The sequence below is a fragment of the Pieris napi genome, chromosome 22 (assembly GCF_905475465.1).
Source record: "Pieris napi chromosome 22, ilPieNapi1.2, whole genome shotgun sequence".
In the NCBI taxonomy this organism is placed as follows: Eukaryota; Metazoa; Arthropoda; class Insecta; order Lepidoptera; family Pieridae; genus Pieris; species Pieris napi.
The window spans coordinates 6,543,163-6,564,736 of NC_062255.1; the positions used below are offsets into that span (position 1 = coordinate 6,543,163).

The following is a 21,574-nucleotide window of genomic DNA, read 5'->3' on the forward strand; positions in this document are numbered from 1 at the left end:
TAAAAAAATTAACGAAACAGTTATAATTTGTCATCGTAATGTATCAAGTATATAAAAATAACACATTTTCATAAAAGGCCGGCAACGTACTCGCGAGCCCTCTGGCATGAGAGTGTCCATGGGCAGCGGTATCACTTAACATCAAGTGAACCTGCTGCCTCCTATTCTATAAAAATAACATTAACACAAAACGAACTAAACTTAAAATATTCGCAAAAAAAGTTATGGTCATTAATTAGAGTCATGGTTCAAAAATGGCCTCGATTGAGATTAGCACAAAAAGCCTAGTATTGACTAGGCTTTTTTTAATTTTATAGAATTATACGATCAAATATAAAAGAACTACGGAACATAGTTTTGCCTCATGTCTGCTCAGCTTATTTTTATTGAGACTTGCCCATTGTGAACTAAACTTACAGATTACATTATCACCTTATAAAGAATAATTGTACCCTCATTACAGCTTCATTGGAGATTCATATCAGCTTCGACCTTCCACAGTAAGAAAATCTCTTTATTCGTTTGTTTTTCAAATAAATTTCGAACTCTTACAACAAGGTCAAATAATCCAAAACCCAAAATTTCCATTAGCACATTAGGTAGTTATATTTTTTTGTCATATATATACGTATATATATTATATATAAGAAAACAAGGCTCTTAATCTTTTCTTACATCTTTTATATCTTTGGACAAAAAAATATTCCTACAATTTAATTTCGGCGAAACATTTAATTAAAGTAAATTTTACAATTTATTGCTATTTTCAGAATATTGTGAATATTCTTGGAATTACTTAAATTTAGACAAAGGCATACAATTAATACCGTGTCACGCATTGTCTTCATCGAAGGTCAACAGTGACAGCATCGCCTGCATTTTATGCGACAGATCTCTTGGGCATTGAATTAATAGTAGCTGTGGGTAGCCGTGCGTGACCGTAACTCCACAAAATACTACACTATATGTATAAAGAATTACGTATATGACATACACATAACATTTTTCTGTGATATTCAAATCTTAATGATTTGATAATAATTGTATTAAATATACGTATCAGATGAAGAACAATACGTAATTTAACGTAACAGAATACTAACTTTATGTATGGAAAACTTAAACAACCATTTCTGGGCGTATAGAACTATCGTTAGCACCTACATACATAATATTAACACAACACTAACACAATATTTAAATAGACTTGTCTGCTTTAATAATAATCTATTAAAATAATATGAGCTCCGCCTCAAACTAATATTCGTATCGAATACAAAGCTATCGAAAAGTCCGGTAAATTTAGACATAAAAATAGTGGTCAAATAACAAAAATTGTGCTATGTGTGCTAATCAAATCAAAAGTTATTCGGGGTCAAAGGTCAAAATTTAGGTATTTGATTTTTTTTTTTTTTTCGAAAACGGTAAGTTCGCATCGCATGTATAAATAAAACATAGTTTTGGCATTACATTTCTGATCACTGTTGAGCCCTTGCAGGTTTCAGAAAATAAATAATGTTATACATTGAAGTCCTTGCAGTAAGTAGTACTAACAAATCAACATCTTCACCAACTACAATTGTTGTGTTTGTTGCATTAATTTTTTTTATTGCTGTTTCAATTATGAGGACATCTGCGTCATATTGAACTTGTTTCAATGCAATATTCGCAGCTGTTAATTTGTCACTTAACATGGAAATGAAATGAGATTTAATATTAATGTTAGCGAAAATATGTTGTTGATTCTCTGGAACTGTCATAAATTCATCAAAGATAATCTCGGATGATGTTTTTGTAGTTCGACGATGTTGTTCTGCATCATTAATATTCTTTGTCGAGTCACTGTAGCCGTCAAATAGTATAATACCTATATACATTTTACATAAGAGACACAAATAGGTATTTATACTTGTCTTAAGTGCCGGATTATGAATAATGTGACTCTTAGCATCGCGATATCTCAGGAATGGTAAGTAACTCTTAGGAAAAAAAATCGTAAAGACCATTTTTGTAGAGAATTTTACACACAACATAGTGTGGTGAATTCTCAATATTCGACTATTTATATTATACAAATACTTCTCCTTATTGTCATAGATTGGTTTGTTGGCATCAGCCATTTAATATCGACATTCAGAGTCTACTGTTTAAAGGCTTCTGCTTAGTTAGACCGCTCAATCGAACTGAGGGCCACACCAACCAGTTCCTGTATTTTAGCAACCAGCATTTGTAATTCCAGTTTCGTGACATTTCGTGTACTCGTTCCACGACCGAACCCGAATCGACCACAGAGTCGAACGGCAGTCATAGGAACGAGTGTCAAAGATTACTTTAATATTTATAGTCATTGATTTAATATTTAAAATTATGATAAATAACGTTTAATAATAATAATGACTATGGAGTCATTATTATTATCGACCATTGAATAGTCATTTCGAAATTAACCATTCCTATTAACGGTTTTACACTAATTTGACTTGACGTTATTCATTTAATATAATGACAATGGCATTAATTAAAAATAAACGTGATTTGAATAATAAATTTGTAAAATAATAATAAGTAATCACAAATTCATTACATTCGGCCGTCCGACTACGTGCGATCTCCCGACGCACGGTATTTAATCACGAAAAGGTTTTATAAATTCAAATAAGTACACTAACAAAATATTTTAGTTTCATGTGAACTAATTGTAACGTATCTATACATTTGGTTTTAATCAATTATTCATTACATTCGGCTATTATTTGGATTCAGATTGATTTTGTGATAGTTCATTGTCACTTTTGTTACTTTCGCTATCAGACGTACTACTGCTGCTAGCTACTGCTTCTAAATTATCATTATGTTCGGACACATTTATATTGATCCACGGCGAATCCTGTCTACAAACTCGGTGCAATCCGTTACTACTTTCCACTATTTGAGATGCCTCTTCTAACCTTTGTACCTACTGCAGAACGCGGCTTTTTATGTAAAATTCTAGTCCTCTTTGTCTGATTTTTTTGGAGTTTCTATTAGATTAGAATTATGAGTTGTAACAGAATTATTAAATCAAACGTCAATCAAACACGTCGGGTTGCCAGGGTAACAATAAATAAGGGTCGTTTTGTTATTTAACCAATACACATCGATTATTGGTCAAAGAGGTGTTTATGCCCTGTACAAGCTCTATTCACTGAATTACTATCACCTTGTTAAAACGCATATATAGTGATTTTTTATTAGTAAGACCGGATATTTATACGAACTTCTTGCCTCACTTCTGTACAGTTTGGATTAGACTCATTATTTATATCTAACATATTACTTAGGCTATCTTCCAATCTGGTTCCAAATAATGCTTCCGTAGCTGTCTTTTGAGTGGTGGAGTTAGTTGCATTATTAATTCCTCACTGAATTTTTCCTACACACACATGTCGCAGTTCCGTTCGTCCTCACCGTCAGAAAACTTTACAAGTGAGCTTAAGATCGTTTAATTATATCCTCCGGCTTGGCCGTTGGCTCTGAGACACACAACAACATTCAAAACATGTTTAATACCATGAGTATCGCAAAAAGATTTAAAAGCTGCTGAAGTGAAAGAGGTACCTCGATCTGATATAATTCGAGATGGTAAACCGAAGTCATAAAAATATTTAGCAATACCTTAACAGTTGTTTTAGTCTTTGTATCCTTAGCAGCTCTTACAAACAAATACTTGGTAAATCCGTCCACTATGGTGAGAATGTAAATATTGCCGTTCTTGCTTTTGACAAATAGACCCAAGTGGTCAATGTGAATGGTGTGGACCGGAATGCTTACCCTCTCTATCGGATACAACTGACCATTCATATGTCGAGACGCGTTATCCTTATGCCTTTTGCGTGCCTATAGGCACACTTAATGCAAGACTTATCATACTTTTTAACAATTCTACGTAACTTAGGAAACTAGAAAACAGATTGAATCTTCTCGGTAGTCTTTGATATTCCTAGATGACCTGCGTCATCGTGGTTAGATTTACACATTTGCCATCGAGCACTGCGAGGAATTACTAAACAGATCTTATCATCAACTCTCCTAAACACTCTAACTAAATAGTTCTTAACTAAATAGTTCTTAACTAAATAGTTTCTCCTAATATCTTTAGCTTCTCTATCAGACTCGGGCTTAAGAATTTTATATATTCGGGATATCTCAGGATCTGACATTTGTAAAGTCAAGAGCCAATTATCAGTGTCGATACTATAGACTGTAACTGTAGAATTATCGATAACCTCGGGTGTTAATTTCGTGTCTAAAAACTAAAATTGAATTCATTTGTTAAAAGCCACCGCCTAGCTATTCAGGGTATTAAGTCGCGTTTCGTTAATGTAGTTCGAATAGCGTTACAGTCTGTTACAGTTTTGAACTCAATCCCCAAAAAATATACCCTAAATTTCTTTAACGAACATACAATTGCAAGGGTCTCGAGTTCATAAAAGTGCAAGTGACGCTCCTCCGGGGCGGTTTACTGGCTAAAGTAAGCTATTGGCTTAAGAGCACGCGACTCCGGCCGCTATAGCATCAATATCCCACCCACGCCTAAAGAACTTGCATCCGTATGCAACTCAGTTTCAAAATTAGGATTGTATATAGCTAAAATTGGTCGGCCAATTAATTTATCCTTTAAGGTAGTAAACGAACGAAATTCTTTATCTGTCCATTTAAAACATTTCCCTTCTTGAGAAAGTTGGTTAGAGGCCTAGCTGTTTCACCGAAACTTTTGATAAATTTTCTAAAATAGCCTGCTAGTCCCAAAAACTGACGGACTTCATGTACGTTCTGAGGAATAGGAAACTCTTTTACAGCTAGAATCTTACTTTCGTTAGGACGTATGCCTTCTGCAGAAATCTCATAGCCTAGATAGTCAAGGGTATTACTGAAGAATCGGCATTTAGATAATTTTAAAGTGAGCCCATTTTGCCGTAACAACTTCAAAGCATTCTCTAACCTCTCAAATCCCTCCTCCAGGGTAACCGATGGCACAAGAATGTCATCCAAATAAGCCAATGCTAACTCATCAAGTTTATTACCCAGAAATCACATCTAAAGATGTAAAGAATCTATTGCCACTAAGGTTAGTTAATTGATCATTAATTAAGTGATCATCGATTATCGGCAACGGAAAACAATCCTTCCTCGTTTTGTTATTGAGAGCCCTATAATCAACGGATAAGCGCTGTTCTCCTGTTTTCTTCCTTACCAATAAAATAGGACTGGCATAATTCCTGAATTGGACTCTTGTATAATGTCATTTTGCAACAAGTAATTTATTATCTCCTTAACCCGACCTCTTTCCGAAAAGGATAATCTATATGGTCGGTAAACTACAGGTTTCTCATCCAATAAGTCTATTCTCATTTTAGTTGAGTTGTTACAACAATTTTCTCCTAGATTAAATGCAAAGCAGATAATTGAGTAAAAGTGAATGATCTACCTAATGCCTCTTTGTCAATTTGGGGACCAACATTTATGTCAGATATTAGTAGGAGCTCATATTCCGAATTATTTTTGGTTACTTTATTTACATAGGTACTATCTTTTTCAACAAAACAAGTTCCTTTAGCAATAGGGCATTTCTTGGATAATGTAAGATTTTGACAAGATAAATTTGTCATGGGCAAATAGCACTTTCCATCAACAACACTATAAACTCCCTGGTGCAAATAATGCACTTTCCTAGGCTCCATGAGGATAAAAATTACATTAAAAAAGGTAAGTGCAAGAAGTGCAAAACTACATAAAATATACAATTACTTAGGCAAAGAATGGAACAAAACTAAGCAATCAAAACATTTTGTAGACAATGAAAGGGACAATAACATAAAGAAAAGTGCCTAATCAAATCTCAAAATATTGTTCAAGTACATAAGGAAAATATAATATTTGACAGTATAAACTGTGTTCAGATAATTTAATATGCCCCGTAGACTTAACCATGTTATTTCTAGCTTGTAAGTTGCACCATACCTGAGATGAACTTGATAAATGTCAATGTCTATTCTACCTAGTCCTGCTTCATTTCTAGGGATCCTTTATTCTGTTCAAATTAAATTGTTAAAGATGACTCTGGCCTGGACCAACTGCAAACATCTTAATAACACACTGCACAAGATATTTTATATCAGTCTGTGACATATCTGCATTTTATTTCATTTCATTTCATTTCTATTTCATTTCATTTCATTTCATTATAAGCTTTATTTAAGTTCATGATGTCACAAATAACTAACAGAATAAAATCTATCTTAATAAGCACATTCCTATTAAATGAGTGAATTCTTTAAAGTTCACCCAATTCTGAGAAAACATGGACACCAAAAACATTCTGATATCCACATTTAGAATCTACAATACAAGCTTTATTTATGCTAAATTCTGTTGGCATTAAGGACATCAATAAATTCAAATTTTTAATTTACCTTTACACTGCTACAATAATTTGTCTTATGGTAGATAGGAGTTTAAAATTGCACAGTTTGTAACTTACTGCACAGGTAAACCCCAATGATTATAATTGACTTCTCATAATACTTACTTGATGGAAATATATAATTTTAAAGTCTTCCTTAAAAAAAAGCCTTACTGGTAAAAGCTACTTCCTTGTGTCTGTAAATTACTCTTTACAAATTATGTATTATACATTTTCCTTGTACCTGTATTACTAAAGAATTTTCATATTAACACAATATTGTTCAATAAAATGCTCACAAGTGAGTGATAGAAGTAAACCAAATTCAGGAAATAACAAAATCTAAAATATTATAATGTTACTAAATTTTCTTATTTTTATTTTAAATAAATCCATGAATATTTATTTATGATTATATGAATATTACAATGGTTCACTTTAGTAACAAAAAATGAGTAACTCTTAATGTTCTCTTTTTTTTTTTTTTTTTTTTTTTTTTTCTAGACACATGACCTCTAGGATACTCACATGACTCATGATAGGCATACATAGCCTCTGGTAGCTGAAGCACACTTGGCTTCCTATTGTGGGCACACATAACCCTCTAACGACCAAGCACACATGGCTCGCTAGGCATACATAGCCTCTAGTAGCTGAAGCACACTTGGCTTCCTATTGTGGGCACACATAACCCTCTAACGACCAAGCACACATGGCTCAGTAGGCATACATAGCCTCTAGTAGCTGAAGCACACTTGGCTTCCTATTGTGGGCACACATAACCCCCTATCGACCAAGCACACATGGCTCGGCAGGCATACATAGCCTCTAGCAGCTGAAGCACACTTGGCTTCCTAATGTAGGCACACATAACCTACTAAACACACATGGCTAATAGGCACACATCACCCATTAAGCGCACATGGCTCGATAGGCATACATAGCCTCTAGTAGCTGAAGCACGCTTGGCTTCCTATTGTAGGCACACATAACCTACTACGTACACATGGCTCGTTAGGCATACATAGCCTTTCAGTATGTAAAGCACACTTGCCTCTATAGGCGTACATAACTTCTAGTAGCCAAAGAAAACGTGGGGCGTTCGATTTCTATTTATTTATAGCAATAACATTAATAATCGTATAAAACACTTGTACGCACCTTAGATTGGGTCCTTATCCCACTTCTGAATTGTGGTGAATTCTCAATATTCGACTATTTATATTATACAAATACTTCTCCTTATTGTCATAGATTGGTTTGTTGGCATCAGCCATTTAATATCGACATTCAGAGTCTACTGTTTAAAGGCTTCTGCTTAGTTAGACCGCTCAATCGAACTGAGGGCCACACCAACCAGTTCCTGTATTTTAGCAACCAGCATTTGTAATTCCAGTTTCGTGACATTTCGTGTACTCGTTCCACGACCGAACCCGAATCGACCACAGAGTCGAACGGCAGTCATAGGAACGAGTGTCAAAGATTACTTTAATATTTATAGTCATTGATTTAATATTTAAAATTATGATAAATAACGTTTAATAATAATAATGACTATGGAGTCATTATTATTATCGACCATTGAATAGTCATTTCGAAATTAACCATTCCTATTAACGGTTTTACACTAATTTGACTTGACGTTATTCATTTAATATAATGACAATGGCATTAATTAAAAATAAACGTGATTTGAATAATAAATTTGTAAAATAATAATAAGTAATCACAAATTCATTACAATAGGATGGGGATTTTTAAAAGTTAATTTGTAATATCAAACCCCAGCTCTCTACCAATATTTGGCTCTCGGGGAATTTTTGTTATTTCAAATGCCTATCTTGACCGGACCATTATTATATGCTAAGGAAAAATAACATTAGAAGAGATTACCTTTTTTGTGCCATGCCCTACTTTATCCTTCCTAAAATTCTTATTCCCTATCTAACATACATAATCTTTAATATTAAAGAATTGAATAGTTCAGTTAAGAAACTTAATTAGGTTTTACGAAGAAATAACTATGAAATTATCAACGAAACACTGCAAATAAATTTTCAAAACATACATATATAATGAACCACATTTTCGAACCCCTTAACAATCAAATTTCCTCCCTCCACGTTTTTTTTTTTTTTTTTTTTTTTTCGATAAACGTTTCCAGATTATTCCCCGACTATATAGTCGTCGGAGGTGTTAAAAAGCTTACATAAATGTATTGGTAACCCGAATGTTTACTTTCTATTACTATATTACTACTCTACTACTACCTATTTCTTTTGACAACCCCCTGCATGACCCTCACAGCAAATCCCAAAAAGATGCCCCTCAACCTAACATTGAGCATTATTCCCTTGAAACTCGTCTCTGTTACCCTCATGCCCATAGCTTGCTCAGCGTTATACCTGTCGTATCCATACATGGGACAGTCGGTCAGAACATGCAACACTGTCTCTTCAGCTGCATCATCACAAGGACAGGCAGCACTCTGTCTAACCCTGAACCTGTGAAGATACGACAAGAAGCCACCGTGACCTGTCAACATCTGAGTAATCAATCCCGTTGGTTTCATTTGTTTAATTATCGAAAAGGCCGAAGCAACATTTGGAAGGAATAACTTGGTTATTGCAGCTGTTTCACCGTCTCGATATCTGTGATTCCATTTTTCTATCGTGTTTCCACGTAGACAGTTCTTCAAATGCGATATGGGAAATCTATTGTACACGGGCGCTTCTTCTAGATGCGCAGCTTCCTTTGCTAGTTGGTCTGCTCTTTCATTCCCTTCCATGCCCGAATGCGCTTTAACCCAAAAAATATCAATTTTTTTGTTGATTAAATGCGCTTTATTTATGTTCTTACGAATTTCAACTACAAGGGGATTTGAAAGAGCGACCACCCGCAACACTTTCGAGTGCACTTCGGGAGTCACTATATACGCCGTAGGTTGTTTCTGGGTGACAAAGGATCCTTTGAGTCGCTTTAAGAATAGCCACCAGTTCAGCTTGATACACGGAACAGCATGAAGATAGTTTCAATTTAAAAGTCTCGAATTCGGCACCATTTTTCCATAAGGAAACGCTGGCACCGACCAATTCGTCTACTTTACTTCCGTCCGTATATATCTTTACCGCCGGTGCATCTGTTAAATCCCTCCACGTTGGCAAACACTATTCTAAAGAGTGTAATATCGTGAGCGCCGTAGAGACTTTTAACTGAAAATTACTACCGCCTTATCTCTAATAACATTGTCTTTAGTATAAAGAAAATACTTTAGGAATATACGACCCCAAAGTGTGTCAAGTACGGGCGAAAGCACAACGTAAACAATTTAATATCGGGCCAACCTTTACGAGGGTAATAAGAGTGCTGTTAGAAGTGTCTTAAGCAACAAAACGAGTTTTATTTTCAACGCAAGTCACTCGTTTATGACGCATTCAGGGATTTCAGGATCGTATACGCTTTAATGCGCCGCTTTTGAAGGACTTATAAACATCAACGGAATATCGGCGACACGAGTAGAGTTGAATATTATCTTTGGTCTTTTAACTCTCGCTTTTGTCTTTGGTCGTCAAGATTACCGAAAAGCACTACAAACGTGGAGTTTATTTATTTTACGCTAAGTCAAACGTATGCGGGAGAGCCCCTCAAATTATTCCAGCGTTATTTTTACGTGACGAGAACTATAGGTAGTTGAATCACTCAGCTTTATATTTTTTAAGTTACAATTACGTTAAAAAGTAATCAATGAAAAAATATCGGATAATTTACAAAAAGAAAGTAAACTGTAGGTACCGAAATTCAACATGGCGGCCGTAGTTCCCATTTTCTCCATTTCACAGATAAGGTGGTGGGTCTGTACTGGGTATTTCCTTTTGCGAAATAGCAAACTGTTGAATCGCCTACCAGTGGAGGTCCTACCTAGGAGAGACAATCTCCAAGTGTTTAAAATAGCTTACTCCTTTAAAGGTTGGCAACGCACCCACGTGTGGGACTGCGGTAGCTGATTCTGGCTGTCCTTTAGACTCTTATTAAATAGGATAAGGTAAATAAAAAAAAGGTTGATAATTTAATCAAGTATTCGTCATACGGTATTTAGTACAGTTTACTTAAAGGCCGATTTACATTATCATGAGTGTTTAGGAGAGTGCTTTAGTATAGTACTTTAGTAGAAACATGTAAACGCTACGCTAAAGAACTTGCCTTTCAAGTTGTACTAAAGCACTCTCCTAAACACTAAGATAATGTAAATCGGCCTTAACGTATTTTAGTGCTTCCGGTTAGTTCCAAAGTCGACTAAACACTGCGCGAGGTGTACGAAAATGTACTGTTACTATTCTATTACGTTAACTATTTGCTAGCTGTGCTTCGCGGTTTGAACCGCCTTAATTCGATAGTACCATAAAACCTTCCTCGATAAATCAAAGACAAGATCAATTCAACTGTACAAACTCTTCAGTAAAGTTATGCGGGATTTTTTTAACAATATCCAAAAAAAGTAATGTTTGTTTTATATAAATTTTCATTCCATATTATGTAAAGCAAACAGCAATGGTACCTTTACATACCAAATCAAATAATGGAGGTTAAAGACAATAAAGGAGAGTTTCTTGCCAATTCTTCTTGTCCAAGCCCCTTTTATTAAAAGCTGATAGAACATGCAAATGTACAATAAATAATATGCCTGTTAAATGTACTATTTTGTTGTATCTTGTGAGCATTACAATTACCTATTGTTCGTCGTGATTAAAGAACTTTCTAAATTGTGGTCGAAGACTAGATTTAAAAGTGAACGGTAAACATTAGATTAGCCGTTATACCAACAACTTTGCTAAAAAATGTCATTAATAATTCCAATATGGACTAAACTGCTCTGGATGCTTAAAGAAAAATTATAATTGAGACAAGTGCAGAAATGTGTTACTATACTTAGGTACAGAACTATACTTGGGTACAGAAAAAGGTTACGGCGCGTTACATGGGGGGGGAGTGGTCAATAATCTCCAAAAACTGCGTGACGTAATACTTGATCGCTCCCTAAGGTACGATTAAAAATAATAATAAACACATTTAAAGAATTGTAATCTTAAAATAGTTTTTAAGTGACTTCGAAACATTCATATTTCAAAGTAATTTAAGTAAAATTGCTTTAAACCACTAGATAGATAAGGTTGAGTACTTTGGTCAAATGATTTAGTACGCTTTAGTATGCAAAATCTAAGAGCTATCTAAGAGCTAGTCTAGACTGTCTGGCCCACCCTAGGAGTTTCCTATAGTGGAGACTAGAGTATAATTTTAATTTGTTTTTTTTTTAAAGACAATTCACACCAATTGACCTAGTCCCATGCTAAGCTGCTGAAGCTTGTGTTATGGGTACTAGGCAACGGATATACATACATATTATAGATTGATAGACATATAAATACATATTTAAAAACCCAAGACCTACGCACAACACCAAATGCTCATCGCATATATGTTCGTCTCAGCCGGGGATCGAACCCGGGACCCATGGATTCGCAGTCAGATTTTAAATCATACTGTCGTGATCTGTATAATTTATTGATGTTCAAAAAACTTTTTCGGATAAAATGCGTTTGTAAATAATAATCTGGTACAGATAACGATATGAAATCTTATCTTTGTACATTAGCTGATTTGTTTTCGGCGATGCGAAAAAAATAAAGCAAAACACCTGTGATAATTAACAAGATTATGTAAAGTAATTTAATTGTAATTCCTTAGCCGTATATCGCAAAACATTTAATCTATAATAGCATTGATATGAAATTATGCAATCTAAACTATCTTAGTAACGATATTTATGTGTACGTAGTTTCAACAACATATAGAAGAGAGTGTGAGAGATAGTAGTATGTTTTTTATTTATATTTTTTGCTAATTTCAATCCAGATGCTTTAAAATCTATGAAATCCATTAACATCCATTCCTAAAACTGCGATTCTTATATGTATATCTAAAGCTTTCAAGAATTTGATTTTTGCGCAAGTCGAAATAGTTCATCAGCGGATGTTATGCCGGTCCACTTCCATAGGATTCTCAAAAAACGGCTTCCGGACCAGACAGCCTTTGCCCTAAATTTAGCTCATTATTATGAGCAGCAAAAACGAGCAAGTTAGTATCGTAGTTAAAGGGCGTCGCCAGCTGAGCTGTGAATGAGATTGACTAGTAAAAGTAGGTAAAGAGGAGGGGAAAGCATATGTTATATAAAGCAAATGAAAATTGCAACGTCTTCCTTGTGCAATAAATAAAACACGTATAAAATCTAATAAGATATATTAAGTAATAAATATAAACTTGGACGTGCCGAGACGAGCTAGTAGTGTGATAAAACATTCTAGTGAGGTTGAAACAAAAATATCATTAACAGTACAAGAATATTCAATTATACTTATATTTTTAGGAGCAGTGTTGGCCTAGTGAGCCGCGTACGACTCTCAACCCTGAGGTCGGAGGTTCGATCCCCAACTGTGCACCAATGGACTTTTTTTCCATGTGCGCATTTAACATTCGCTCGAACGGTAAAGGAAAATATCGTGAGGAAACCGGCTTGCCTTAGTCCCAAAAAGTCGACGTGTGTCAGGTACAAGAGGCCGATCACCTACTTGCCTATTCGATTGACAACTGATCATGAAACAAATACAGAAATTTGAGGCCCAGACCCAATCAAGTAGTAGCGCCACTGTTTTTTTTTTATTATTATGTACTTGCATGATAGTTGTGAAATCTAATTATGATAATGGATTTTCCCCATTATGTACGAGTCATGGATGTAATTAATCACATTATTAATCAATCCAGCGTGTTCATAGATATGTTACGTAACTTTAAATGCATGCCGCAATGCCGGATTCGAAACCATAGAAAAAAACATTTTATTGTATGTTTTATTACATTTTATTTTATTGTATGTATGTAAAATTAACGATCGTCAATTTAAAAAGGTTTATGTTACACATAAAAACTTCATAAAAGTCGATGTTGATCATCTTGTCTTAAACTTATTAAAGCTATATAGTTTAAGTTATTGATGTAAATAGTAATAAAATGTACATAAACCCTGAGTTTTCGAGCAATACAATCTGGATTTATGTATTGTGTATGTATATATATACTTAAGTGTAAATTGTTTGTGAGATATGAAATAATTGTACCTATGGTAGCATAAGAAATATTATCCAGCTATTTAGCGTTATGGTTAGTGTAAAGAGATTTCGTATATTTTAATCTTTGAATTTAGGATACCAAAAACAACAAAGCATAGAGTCGCAACATGTCTATAAATATATCTTTTTCTATAATAGAATTTCTTCGCCTAAACTGTTATTATATATAATTATTGTCATATTTCATTACTAGTAACTAGTGCACTAACCAAGTTAATAACAGGCATCATGTGAGATCTGGAGATTACGCAGCACGTGATTGAAGTTACAATATGATTATTGTCGTTTTAACAATACAATATTTGTAAATAGAATTATACACTCACGCCAAAGAAAACATGTATTTTACACCTCGATAGGTTTATAATACATAGCAACTTTAAGTGTATTCATATTATATTTAGTTCATTAAATTCACAAATCACATCTCTCATAATCGAGGTAGAAATGGCTTTTACGCATCTGTATCACAGGCTTTTGATAAATACCCAGTAAACCATCTCGTGTGCTTACCGCCGATGAGACCCGGAGTCGGCGTCGCATGCGCAGTCAAAAATGCCTAAAACTACACAAAAAACTTACATACCTATCGTATGGAATAACCATGTTATATTTTCTATGATGATGATAACTGTTCTATAAAGGTATAGGACCAAGAAAAAATTGAAAACAATGCAATGGCAACCCTTCATCGCTAAAGAGTCTCTATATAAAACACCTATAAAATATATTGCGATGAATCGTTTACAAGAGATTTTACATCTAATTTGACTGAGCCAGCTGACTCTATGTCTGACGTGACCATGCTTGTCCGATATTTCAGAATAATTGTCTATGGGTAAAAATATCGTAATGCGATCAAGCGAATATTCTTTTAAGCTTTATTCGAGTAGTAAAAGCCCGTCTGCTTAATGAACATGTAATAATCGGATCAATATGTATATTTATACGTTATTTTGCGAAGGGGAAATTTCGCCCATGTTCTTTTAGTAGGAAAACATACAGCCTCTGCGCATTTAAGGACCGGACTTTTACACTTTAAAACCAAATCCACATGTATACTTGACTGTTTTTAAAGACAATGCATTCATATTTGTTAAAAAATGCGTAGTTTAATTAAATTCCATATTGTAACGAATTATTTATGTCTTGGGTGACATTGATTTTAAATAAGGACAACACTCGCTGAACAGCTATCGTATTTAGTCACCAGTAACGTTTATTTATGAAAATTATATTTTTGTCATCTTCCGAGTTTCAAGGCAGTCCTATAATAGACTGCCAACTATACTCGTTGACATTGATAATACTAACATAAGTTCTACATTAAAACTTCTTGACTGTTAGGAGTTTAAAAAACAGCTTGTCCTAAAAGGTACAAAATTACAATTAAACTAACGCGTTCAAACCCGGAATGCCGGATTTAGCGAAAAAATATATAAATCCACCAGGATTAGTACAAGACATATTATCCTTTAATACATAACTAAACATTTTCGCTATCAATATAAGCATAATTCGCATATTAGGCCCGTTTAGTTTGATACTAGTTCTTGCGACTTGCAAAACCTGTTTTCCTGCATGAATTTTAATTTTTTTGTCGCACACATTTCTTAAGTTTGGTTATGTTGGTAGAGTCACATGTTATTTTAATTTTGGATATTTGTGGACGAAACCTAAATCAAACAAGAGTCATGTAAGGATCGTTGCTGAATATGTAGAGCTAGTAATTTAGTGACAAAGTTAAAAGTATGTACCTAGGAAAATTTTAATTAAGTAACTTTTTATACTTACTAGGAATACGCGATAAGTAAAAAATAATCACGGCGATAAGAAAAATAAAAGTCTATATAGCGATTGGCAATATTGGTGGAGATTTTTTTGTTTCCTATGGTATTGAAAAAATACGCCGTAAAAATTAATATTTATATTTCCAAAGTTACATCAGTTTAAACTAAAAGTTCCTAGCTAAACACAAGACTGGCCAACAAAACATTTCCGTAGGTAAGTATTCTTATAAATATTGTTTTTTGTATATGATTTGAGAATCAACTAATAAAAGAGAAAATGTTTGGTCGTAAAGAATTCTTCTATCTATCGGAATTTTTGCGTAGAATTTTTTTTCATTCGCGTCAGCGTTAGTAATTAATTAATGTATTAATATTATGCATATGAGTATTTATAACTTACCTCACACTTTTAATGAGTCACTGCACACTGCACAGGTTCAGGGTGAAACAAACACAAAACTAAACACGATATCAAACAATACAAACTTTGTAAACACCGATGCCACACGCGGTCGAGATATATAAAAAATAAGCTAGAGTAAGAACCAACTATTAAAGAACAACTAATATATTACAAATTATAACGTGAAAACACAGTTTACTTTCTCTTTAGGTAAGTTGTAAACTATAACTTGTTAGTTAGGAAACTCGATTTTGTTTATATTATTATCACGACAAGTAGAGATAAAAACATGAACGCTTTACTCCGTATGCACGATAACTGAAGTGAACGACGAACCGCGAACGTCGAACCGAGAACCGTTATGAACCTTCAAACTTCAATATAGAGCAGCGACCGGTGAAGTGCTCATTGTGAACTGTGATTTGTGAGCTAAAGAGTGAGTTGTGTTCTTTGTTAGTAATATCGTCACAGATTATATTACATTACATATTACATAAATTAAACCGACGTTTCTCGTGTTTTACAGCGTGCGTGGTCACGGTGACTGAGTTCCTCTACATCACAATCTACAGGGACCCCGCGAACTAGACCCATTCTTGTTACGCTGAAAGTGGGAATGAAGGCTTTTATCTTTTTCGTTTCCAAAAGATTGCAGTTAAGAAAATTATTGGTGTCTTTATAATAGGAAAAGCCAACTACGCACATGTTTCTTCCTATAGGCTTTACACTTCCGGGAATTAAATTTGTTCTGCTTTAGAAAATTGCTAAATGTTATAGGATGGAGAATGGTCCCGTCGTCAGGTGATCTTTGTATACATACGTTGAACATGTATTAAATAAGGGGAAACATCAGTAGGAACATATTCAGTACGGCCAACCGAACGGGAGTCCGTATTGGTTACTGTAGCTTTGGTGTTGTTTGAATTTCCCGCGTTAGACTCTTGAGAGATATGTATTTGAATTTTCCATGTAAGATGTTGATGGTTGAGAGTATATTATATTATGTGAATTATTATTATTTTGCGAGTGTGGAGATGACGTGGATTGAGATATAGGTTTAGATGTAACCTTTTTGATTAAAATTGACTCATCTTCATCATTGCATAAGCTTTCGCACTGACAGTAATCACCGCTAGAACCACTACCTTTCTTTTTCTTAATTTTCGTACACTGCCGACAAAGGCGCAAACAACGTGTTCGTTTACGACTTCCTTCACCTGTCTGAGATGATAACGATCAATCCGTATTCATTTTGTCAAATTCATCTTGTGAACCAACAGATACGTTTGATCCCACAGGGAGATTCAGGCCAACATGGCCATCATCCTGGGCTCATGGGCTCGTTCATACAATATTTATAGAAATTACAAAAACTTACCGACTACACGATGACACTATACACAAATATGATAAACTTAAAAATTACATACATAGTAATACAACAATTAAAACTACCAGCTTATCCTCTGCTTTTTAACTAGTAAAATTAAATTAAATTTACACTACCGTGAAAAAAGACATCTACCATGAACGAAGTTTCCCGCGCTTTTTTCACAAAATATTTCTTTGTTTAGTTCAATATGACTTTTTAGTGATTATTTTTTCCTGTGTACTTGAATTAATAATTATTCCTCATCTGAATAAGACGCGCTATGTCATATGTCAATAACATATGACATATTGTCTAGTATGTCAATTGACATTGAAAGTTGTACTTGTTTATGAACTGAATTTGGATTTATTTCAATTTTCAACTAACGGTCAAAGCAATCTTCAATCGTTTTAAAGTTTGTTCTAACTTGAAAATTGGAATATTAAAACAGCATTACGTACGCATTGGTTTCTATAATATTGTAACGGTAGATAGTATATCTTATAAAGATTTTATATGTGTTTGTAGCGTCATATCAAAGAAAATGATAAAAACTAAAAAATGGTCTGGTGGAACTGAAGAGGAGTATGAAACCCAGCACTTTGGTTTTGGGTCTCAACGACTGAAAATAGCGGTTCGACAAATGGTAGAAGATAAGATACGCGCATCTGTTACAAAGGCTTTTTATGGTGTTCACAATACTTTGGGATTAAACGAAACTGATGAAGTTTTATTAGCCCATACACGCGAGAAACTTATTCGTCTGTATTGTGATAAAGCTAGTGCAGCATTGATTGTTATTGATACTGAAATTGAAAAAATGCTAAAGATACCGCCAAATGTACTTTTACCAGAAGATGAAGAGCAGTCCAAGCAGATTTCTGAAACAGAGTATAACTCATTGAATGAAGAAGTAAATAATCTCAAGAAAAAAGTGCTGCGGGGTGCATTAATGGAATCTTGGTTATCTAAAGAAGATAAAGAGTTATCGTCTATTGAGGATGTTTTAGAACTTACAAAAAAAGATATGGAAGTGGTTGATGCGATGCAAAGGAATTTAGAAAGTCCAGATGTAGTTAAAGCTATGATCAACAAAGTTCAATTTTTAAGTGCAAGATTGCCATTTATTGAAATTGATGATAAATTGTATAAAGATTAGGGTAAGTGAATTATAACAATAATTAGTGAATAATATAATAATATAAATAAATAAAAGATTAAAATAAAGACTTAGTTTTAGTAGTAGTATGCTCCTATACCCAATGTATGTTATGTGTGCTAATAAGGCAGGTTAATTCAAATATTTATTTTGTCTCTAGCTGTAAAATCAGTACATTCTCAGTACATATTTACAATCTGTATTGTTTATAGTTTTTATAACATACTAACACTTCTGGTGATTCCTGCATAGGTATTGGTATCATAAAAACATAGTAACAGGTACTTTTTATTTTTTGTAAAAACACATCTTACATCATCTATAACTGAGAACAACAACATTTATTTCATTCTATTACACAAACTTATTTAACATTTATGAGTTCCTCTATAAAATATATTTTCATAAATGAAAACATAGTCTAAAAGGTTTATATAGCTTGGCACAATTACTATCTGCAAGTAAAGTTAAAAATGTAAATCAATTTTTAACATACTATCTACCAACATCATTAGTTCTTATTAAAAATTACCAAATACAATTTGTATGTATTGTCACAACATAATTTTATATCGACATCAAAGTACCATCAGCATATTACAAAATTTAAAATGAATAATTCATAATGCACATACACTGCCTAATTTTGTCTATAATAATAAAAACATTACTACATTCATAAACTTAATGATCAATCATTTCCATTTTATAAATTGGTCAATTCGACAGTTTGGTCTAATGGTTAATGGTTTGTGGACTCATTCTCTGCACTTAGAGGCTCACTAGGTCTGTTGTACGTAAGTCCTGGCTAACTAAGCAAGCCTAACTCCTTCCAAAAGCCCAGAAGCTTCCTGGGGACTTCACAGGTTTCACGGTGCGACCTCACCGTTCCGAGGATTCAGTTTGGTCTAATTTGTGGTCATAAATATTAAAACCATATTTAAATCCCAAATTGTATCTGGCATTGGATCTAATCCTAATAAAAACTATTTATATCACATTTATGTCTTACAATTCTATGAAAAAGTAACATTTACAAAAATAATGAGCATATTGATGCTGAATTTACTAAGACATCAACTAACACTTAGGTTACAACAACATGACAAGCATGACCATATAAGGAATGTTTATTGAGCCTGTATGGCCAATTTCAATAACTAGCTTACATTACAATTGTCACATAAAATTATACTGCTAGCTAATTTACAAATAGACATGAAAAAGCTAAAATGTTCTGCGTAACATAGAAAATTATTTTCATTTAAAGTCGTTATTTCTGTCTTGTAGAACATTATTGAAACAACGATTTGAATTTTTGTGTTTACAAAAATATATTTTTGTAAGAATAATCTGTTTTATTGACTCTTTCAAATGTAAGAAAATTGACATTTTATACCATCATATATTACAACATACTTAAAGATGCATCCACTCAATTTAAGAAGAGTATTCCTCTTTAAGATGTATTTACTTTTCCTGCAATAGGAAGTAGCAATCATATAGCTTAATATTTAGCATTAAGGTTGTTTATTGAGATTCATAAGTGTCTATTGTGTTTCATGAAGAAATGTTATTTTGTCCGTATTCCTCTCTTATATGGAACATAGAATGTACTAGCTATATGAGTTTTTCTTTTGGCACATGCCATATTGAGTGGATATAATTTACTATACAATGCAAAGTAAAGATATTGTTTTAATATTATATATATATATACATTTTAAAATGCATTCTTTTTAGACATATTATTTACATAAACATGTACATCTCTTATAGAGGTTAAACTTTAACCAAAATATTTAATACAGTAATTAGAATTTATTGTCTAGATGACAACACTCATGGTCTGAAAATTTATATATCTCAGATCTGACAGGATCTGATGGTGATATTCTAAATTATAAAAGCTTTACTAACAAATTAAAGCATAAGAAAAAACAGCATTTGCTGTGTATATTCTTATGCTTTGATAATATATATATATTATATACATATATATTGTGAAAGTAAAAATACATGAAATATTGTATTTGTAAAGTAGTTATACTTGAAAAATACCAATAGTTTTGATATGCTATTTGGCTATAACTAAGTTCATACCTTCACAATCAAAACAAAAGCAATAAGAAAAATATGCAGCCTTTTTGACTTTATCTATATAAAATATTTACATCTAACTTATATAACTACTGGCAACTTTAATGACTAGATTTTTTTGTTGGTGAGATAAAAATAAGTGGTGGTTTGAGTATTTTTAAGTTTAGCAAAATATTTTTTTGGTAACAATATTAACAGGTATTTTGAATAGTCACCTATTTTTTGTTTAGCTTCTTTGGTTCTTGTTACAATTTCATTAGTGGATTCTGATAAACATATATGTAGCTGGACGATGTTCGGGTATTTATAACATATGGTCTTCAAAAACTGTCGTTTGTATTAATACATGCTTGGGGCATAAAAACATAAATTTTTGTGACTAAGTCAACTTCATTTAGCTAGCTGCTACTGGAATCCTGGGATTAATAAATAACCAGTTAAACTCAATAGTTAAATCAGATTTCGTGGTTATTTAAACCTTGAAGTCAGTTATTTTGCAAGCAATCTGCCAGACAGGAAGGAAGACCTGTCTAGAAATAGTTCCGATCTAAGTCTAATTCATGAGTTAAATATAATTATACAAAAGCAGGCGGTCTAGTGTCTACAGCTGTAAGTACGCGTTTCGCAGCTGGACCAGGCCAACACCAGCCATCACTCAGCGCCACCAGTCACACTGGTCCCCACTCCGTGTTCTCCTGAATAAAAAAATATATTAAATAAGTTAAATTAAGCTTTTTAAATGGATATCAACACGAATTTCACATTAATTACATAAGTTGACGTTTTGAGAGTTTGAGGTTCTATTATGATAATCTATAATGATATTATGGCATAGTTTAAGCTGGGCACAATCTGTGTGGCAGTTTCTCCGTTCTCGCTCACCACTATATTTAAATAGCACTCTAAACATAGTTTTGTGTAAATAATGTAATACATTCGCGTTTATATCCGTTAAAGAATGTATTTAAATGCCTAGTACTAGCTTAAACCAAATACATTTTACCAGAACCAGGTCAGAACCTTATTTTTGATTTAATCTATATTAGTATTTGGACTCAACATTTGTATTTCTTAAATCATAACCAACTGTCATAAGCCGATAGCCTTTTACTGTATATATCTAT

At 33.4% G+C, this 21,574-nt stretch overlaps 3 protein-coding genes across 4 annotated transcripts in view; 1 reads left to right on the plus strand and 2 right to left on the minus strand.

Annotated features, from left to right (window-relative positions):
* The window catches only part of LOC125060957 (dual 3',5'-cyclic-AMP and -GMP phosphodiesterase 11), a 201,669-nt gene extending 185,551 nt beyond the window's left edge, over window positions 1-16,118 (minus strand). For both annotated transcript variants that reach the window (XM_047666091.1, XM_047666090.1), the window contains exon 1: window positions 15,817-16,118. The gene's annotated coding sequence lies outside the window, so the exon portion shown is untranslated. The remainder of the gene's footprint in view (window positions 1-15,816) is intronic.
* A 1,404-nt stretch (window positions 16,119-17,522) lies between these two features.
* On the plus strand, window positions 17,523-19,699 carry LOC125060853 (protein MIS12 homolog). Its single transcript, XM_047665960.1, has 2 exons — window positions 17,523-17,648; window positions 17,720-19,699. Exon 2 carries the CDS (start codon window positions 17,736-17,738, stop codon window positions 18,348-18,350), a length of 615 nt encoding a protein of 204 aa, XP_047521916.1. The 5' UTR covers window positions 17,523-17,648; window positions 17,720-17,735; the 3' UTR covers window positions 18,351-19,699.
* Window positions 18,626-21,574, minus strand: part of LOC125060852 (probable G-protein coupled receptor CG31760) — a 51,303-nt gene continuing 48,354 nt past the window's right edge. Inside the window, exon 17 of the mRNA XM_047665959.1 lies at window positions 18,626-21,145. Coding sequence (XP_047521915.1) covers window positions 21,119-21,145 — 27 coding nt within the window. The 3' untranslated portion in view covers window positions 18,626-21,118. The remainder of the gene's footprint in view (window positions 21,146-21,574) is intronic.

What these genes read in the sequence shown, in the direction of transcription:
- LOC125060853 (XM_047665960.1), top strand. Translation starts at nt 17,736, where the DNA reads ATGATAAAAACTAAAAAATGGTCTGGTGGAACTGAAGAGGAGTATGAA.